Source organism: Tamandua tetradactyla, chromosome 25, assembly GCF_023851605.1.
Source record: "Tamandua tetradactyla isolate mTamTet1 chromosome 25, mTamTet1.pri, whole genome shotgun sequence".
Lineage (NCBI taxonomy): Eukaryota > Metazoa > Chordata > Mammalia > Pilosa > Myrmecophagidae > Tamandua > Tamandua tetradactyla.
In genome coordinates, this window is record NC_135351.1 from 10,245,111 (window position 1) to 10,251,668 (window position 6,558).

Sequence of the window (6,558 nt, forward strand, 5' to 3'; positions counted from 1 at the left end):
TTTCATTTTTTTTTTTTTGGCTTTTCTTCTTTTAACCCCTAATTTTAAAATGACTCTTTAACTTCTACTGCATTTGACTTCTGTAGACAATATTTGTGTGGGGTTGGGTATGGGGTGTGTATATTTCAATAAATTTGTGTTGATTCCTTAAACATGTTAGTAAGATGTAGGTGTAGCAGGTGTGATAACCTGGAACAAAGCTCCTTATTTTTTCAAACCATTATTTATTACTGTCTAGAGTAAGACAGGGTTGAAACTTCTAGATCTCTCTAGTGTGAAAAAAAGAATGTTTAAGTGTGAAGCCATCTGTCAAAGTGGCAACATCCAGCAAAGGAATTTTTCCCCTTGAATTTGCAAGATTAAAAGCTAATAGTATATCTAGGGAAAACACAGAAAGGGGAAAATGAATAAACAAGTTTTTTTTTTTTTCTGGAAATAAAAGATGTAGGAAAAGAGGTTAAATTTATGATAGTAACATCATGTGATCACAATATGATTTTTTTTTCTTCCCCTGTCTTTCTTTTTAAATTCTAGGCATCTAACAGGATCCAGGAATCAAAGAATCAGTGCACTCATGTGGTGCAGGAAAGAGAGAGCCTTCTGGTGAAAATAAAAGTCCTGGAACAAGACAAGGTGAGGCTGCAGAGGCTGGAGGATGAGCTGAATCGTGCTAAAGCAACTCTGGAGGCGGAAAGCAGGGTGAAGCAACGCCTGGAGAGTGAGAAGCAGCAAATCCAGAATGACCTGAATCAGTGGAAAACGCAATATTCCCGCAAGGAAGAGGCTATTAGGAAAATCGAGGCTGAACGAGAAAAGAGTGAGCGAGAGAAGAACAACCTCAGGTGTGAGATTGAAAGACTCCAGGCGGAGATCAAGAGGATCGAGGAGAGGTGCAGGCGGAAGTTGGAGGATTCCTCCCGGGATACACAGTCCCAGCTGGAGACAGAACGCTCCCGACTCCAGAGAGAGATCGATAGGCTCAAACAGCGTCCCTATGGGTCCCATCGGGAGACCCAGACTGAGTACGAATGGACTGTGGATCACTCGAAGCTGGTGTTTGAAGGCCTGAGGAAGAAGGTGACGGCCATGCAGCTCTACGAATGCCAGCTGATTGACAAAACAACTCTGGACAAACTGTTGAAGGGGAAAAAGTCGGTAGAAGAAGTTGCTTCTGAAATCCAGCCTTTCCTTCGGGGTGCAGGAGCTATCGCGGGAGCTTCTACTTCTCCTAAGGAGAAGTATTCTCTGGTGGAGGCCAAGAGGAAGAAATTGATCACCCCAGAATCCACAGTCATGCTTCTGGAGGCTCAGGCAGCTACGGGCGGTATAATCGACCCCCACAGGAACGAGAAGCTGACCGTTGATAACGCCATAGCTCGGGACCTCATCGACTTTGATGACCGCCAACAGATATATACCGCAGAAAAAGCCATCACCGGTTTCGACGACCCATTTTCAGGCAAGACCGTCTCTGTCTCTGAAGCTATCAAGAAAAATCTGATTGACAGAGAGACCGGAATGCGTCTGCTGGAAGCCCAGATCGCTTCGGGGGGTGTAGTGGACCCTGTGAACAGTGTCTTTTTGCCAAAAGATGTTGCCTTGGCCCGTGGGTTGATTGACAAAGATTTGTATAGGTCCTTGAACGATCCCCGAGACAGTCAGAAAAACTTCGTGGATCCCATCACCAAAAAGAAGGTCAGCTACATGCAGCTAAGAGAACGGTGCAGAATCGAGCCACACACTGGTCTGCTCTTGCTGACGGTACAGAAGAGAAGCATGTCCTTCCAAGGAATTAGACAGCCTGTGACCGTCACTGAACTAGTAGACTCCGGTATATTGCGACCCTCCACTGTCAATGAACTTGAGTCAGGTCAGATCTCTTATGATGAGGTTGGTGAAAGAATTAAGGACTTCCTGCAGGGCTCCAGCTGCATAGCAGGCATTTACAATGAGACCACAAAACAGAAACTCGGCATTTATGAGGCCATGAAAATTGGCTTGGTCCGGCCCGGTACTGCCTTGGAGTTGCTGGAAGCCCAAGCAGCTACCGGCTTTATAGTGGATCCTGTCAGCAACTTGAGGTTACCAGTGGAAGAAGCCTACAAAAGAGGTCTAGTGGGCATTGAGTTTAAGGAGAAGCTCTTGTCTGCAGAACGTGCAGTCACTGGGTATAATGATCCCGAAACTGGGAACATCATCTCTCTGTTCCAAGCCATGAACAAGGAGCTCATTGAAAAGGGCCATGGCATTCGCTTATTGGAAGCACAGATTGCAACCGGTGGGATCATCGATCCAAAGGAGAGCCACCGCTTACCCGTTGACATGGCCTACAAGAGGGGCTACTTCAACGAGGAGCTCAGCGAGATTCTGTCTGACCCAAGTGATGACACCAAAGGATTTTTTGACCCCAACACTGAAGAAAATCTCACCTATCTGCAGCTAAAAGAAAGATGCATTAAAGATGAGGAAACAGGGCTCTGTCTTCTGCCTCTGAAAGAAAAGAAGAAACAGGTTCAGACATCACAGAAGAACACCCTCAGAAAACGCAGAGTGGTCATAGTTGACCCGGAAACTAACAAGGAGATGTCCGTGCAGGAGGCCTACAAGAAGGGTCTTATAGATTACGAAACTTTCAAAGAACTGTGCGAGCAAGAATGTGAGTGGGAAGAAATAACCATCACTGGATCAGATGGCTCTACCAGGGTGGTCCTGGTCGACAGGAAGACGGGCAGTCAGTATGACATCCAAGATGCCATCGACAAGGGCCTCGTGGACAGGAAGTTCTTTGATCAGTACCGGTCTGGCAGCCTCAGCCTCACTCAGTTTGCCGACATGATCTCCCTGAAAAATGGTGTTGGCACCAGCAGCGGCATAGGTGCTGGCATCAGTGACGACGTCTTCAGCAGCTCTCGGCATGAATCAGTGAGTAAGATTTCAAGCATATCCAGCGTCAGGAATTTAACCATCAGGAGCAGCTCTCTGTCCGACCCCCTGGAGGAACTGAGCCCCATCGCAGCCATCTTCGACACCGAAAACCTGGAGAAAATCTCCATCACGGAAGGGATAGAACGGGGCATCGTGGACAGTATCACTGGCCAGAGGCTTCTGGAAGCTCAGGCCTGCACTGGAGGCATCATCCACCCGACCACTGGACAGAAGTTGTCACTCCAGGATGCGGTCTCCCAGGGGGTGATCGACCAGGATATGGCCACACGGCTGAAGCCCGCTCAGAAAGCCTTCATTGGCTTCGAAGGTGTGAAGGGCAAGAAGAAGATGTCGGCAGCAGAGGCGGTGAAAGAAAAATGGCTCCCCTATGAGGCAGGGCAGCGCTTCCTAGAGTTCCAGTTCCTCACCGGAGGTCTCGTCGACCCAGAGGTGCATGGGAGGATAAGCACCGAAGAAGCCATCAGAAAGGGGTTCATCGACGGCCGAGCAGCTCAGAGGCTGCAAGACACCAGCAGCTACGCCAAAATCCTAACCTGTCCCAAGACCAAGCTGAAGATATCCTATAAGGATGCCGTGAATCGCTCCATGGTAGAAGACATCACTGGATTGCGCCTTCTGGAAGCTGCCTCAGTTTCTTCCAAGGGTTTACCTAGCCCTTATAACATGTCTTCTGCTCCGGGGTCTCGCTCCGGTTCCCGCTCCGGCTCTCGCTCTGGCTCTCGCTCTGGTTCCCGCTCTGGCTCCCGTAGTGGCTCTAGGAGGGGAAGTTTTGATGCAACAGGGAATTCTTCCTACTCCTACTCCTACACATTTAGCAGTAGCTCTATTGGGCATTAGTCTGTGGTAGAAAATGGTTGCTATCCCTTGGCTTCCTTTATATGAATTCCTACTTTATTAAATAAAGGAGAAAACCCAGTGCTTGCAGTAGTGATGATATAACTTTCTGTGCTTAAGAAAATATAGCCAAATTTGAAATAAAATAGTAGCGGCTATTCTGGCTTTTTATATTCTTAGCTCATCTGAAACTAACATCATATGACTTGGATGGAATGTATATGCGGAGGTAATCAATTGTAAGGACAGAACAAATTGAGTTTAGAATTGTCTCTTCTGTCATTAGATTTTTTGATCTCCTCTTCTTGAACTTGCATATAATATAGATTTCTGATTTGGAGATAAAAAATTAGGTTGCTAATCAATATTTAGTCATTCTGTTTCTTATCTAAATATTTCTGTTTTCTGTATTGGGAGAAAATTACACCCCACTCTCCTTGGAAAAAAAAAACACTCAAACCCTCATTTTGGAATGAGTCTCCTTTTGTTTTTGTTTTTTTGAATGTGGATCGTATAACCCATATGTTCTTAAATGTACTTGTTTAGTTTGGTGTTAATTTGACTGTATGTGCATGATAATAGCAATCTTGGCTTTTCTTTGGTCAAAGTTTTCTGTTGATTTTGCTTGTCATTTTCTATGTACTTTAAAAAAGGTGCCTGTGTGAAGTTTGCTATCCTGGCAATAAACTTTTAGACTTTTGAAGTTTTTGAGTTTTGACTTATTAATATGTTTATACACACAAGGACATTAATAGGCAGCAGTTTTTTGTTTATCTTAAGATATGTCTCGAACCATTTAGTTATTTAATACCTATTGAAAAAGACCAACACAAAACTATTTTAGGTCAGGATTTCTGTTAGAAGTTGGTCTTTTGAAGTTATCTCTTTGAACGACATTTCTTGAGTGTAGAGTCCTTGGGATAAAAGTTTGCGTAAAAAGGTCAACCCAGAATCAAGGTCCAGTTCTAGTTTAATCTGAACAATGAGTAACTGAGTAGCATTAAGCCACCATCATAGCATTTCAAAAACACGACAAAGATTCCTTTTTGGATAGTCTCAAAATAGATGGTGTTTAATTTTGCTCCTTAAGAGGAAGGAATTGTTCTTGAGTCAATGACGAATAAGTCCTGAAGAATTCTGCCTCCCTGTTGAAGGACAATGAACGATAATGGCTATTCTTTGGATGAGAGAGAAATTCAGACTATTTATCATTGACTTTTCTGAAGGCCTATTATGTCTAGTTTTGGGCTAGGCAAATACCTTGCAGTCAGAGGCCTTGTCTGTAGTCTGGGTGGGAACAGAAAATACACATAAAGCAATCAGTAGGTAGACTTAAATATATCAGCATAATACGTTAATACAATCAACGAAATTTCATAGCTCAGATAGAAAATAGGAAACAAATGAAATGCTAATTGTGTAGAACAAAAATTGATCTCTTTAAGTTCAGAAATTATGGGGGGCTTTTAGAGTGAAAGTGACTCCATTGTCATTGAATGGGCCATTTTACCCTGTAGTACTCATTCCATCCTTATCCAATCACCCTTTTCATCTCCTTGCCCCTTTTTCAAAATAAGGGACTTGAAATTATTTTTTTTTCTATGAATATCGAGTTCTGCATCAGAAACAATGGATCTCAGGAGAGATTATAAAAATAGCCCTTGAAATAAAATGAAGACAAAGTAATTTGTGGTTAATGCTGCGTGGGGGAAATAGTAAAAGTTGTACTAGAGCTGGGAGGCCTAACCTAGCCTCCCTGAAAAAATGGTGGTTAAATCGATTTTAATAAGCATCAGTGAAGAGTAGTTCGACAGTTTGAAGCAATAACTAGAGAATGTAATCAGTTGACAAGTCTCTCCTACTCCCTGCAAACTTCTGCCAAAGTTGTCATTAAATGCTGAGGTGAGATGGAACTGTTTCTTCAGATAGGACATGTGTGACATGGACTTAAGTTTTGATTCAATTCACATACATGCTACATCTACAGAAAAAAAAAATGTATATATAGTTTTTTTTTTTTTTTAACACAGGCAGGCACCAGGAATCGAACCCAGGTCCTCTGGCATGGCAGGCATGCGCCACCATGGCCTGCCCTATATAGTTTTTCAATGAGCATCATCATTTCACAATCGAAAGAGTTATGTTTCCACTCTCCTTCTAACTATACAAATGTAAATGAAAAGTAAGACTACTGTGGGCAAAGTCTGAATAAATTACATACAGAACCCATCCTTCGACTCCACTTCTACCTGTAGCTACTGGCCACTTGCATTATTATGATGCTTTCTCCATCCTTTCAAGTGGTGAGAACTATGCTATTTGCTTTTGGCAATGTGAGTTCACAAAAATTTCTTCTACAATTGCTTCATCTGGTGAAAACAAGTGCAAAGAAAAGCTGAGATTTGGCATCAGTCTTGAAAAAAATATATAAAAGGGAATAGACTCTGGACCCCCTCTCAGTTTCTCTAGGGAGCAGAGTTAAAGCCATTCAGGGAAACTGCTTGATTCAGGTCTCTGGCAGGAAAAGTACAAAGCAAGTTTGGGTCATGAAAGGAAGGTGAAGTACTCAAGGACTAAGGGGGATGTGTAAAAGAGACACATCGGGTGACTTAAATTAGCTCCCACTGTCTAAAATTTGGGACAATTTGCGCATCTACAAGAATTATAATAGCAATGGAGCATATTATACTGAATTGAACATTTCAAAATAATAATAAAGAACCTTTGATTCCATAGATAAAGAACAACAGAAAAATGGATGGGGCGGGGGAGAATGTC

At 43.1% G+C, this 6,558-nt stretch overlaps 1 protein-coding gene across 3 annotated transcripts in view; it reads left to right on the forward strand.

The window, feature by feature from the left end:
• Nucleotides 1-4,483, forward strand: part of DSP (desmoplakin) — a 46,947-nt gene extending 42,464 nt beyond the window's left edge. For all 3 annotated transcript variants that reach the window (XM_077143364.1, XM_077143365.1, XM_077143367.1), the window contains exon 24: nt 535-4,483. In XM_077143364.1, coding sequence (XP_076999479.1) covers nt 535-3,783 — 3,249 coding nt within the window. In that variant the 3' untranslated portion in view covers nt 3,784-4,483. The remainder of the gene's footprint in view (nt 1-534) is intronic.
• The last annotated feature ends 2,075 nt before the right edge of the window (nt 4,484-6,558 follow it).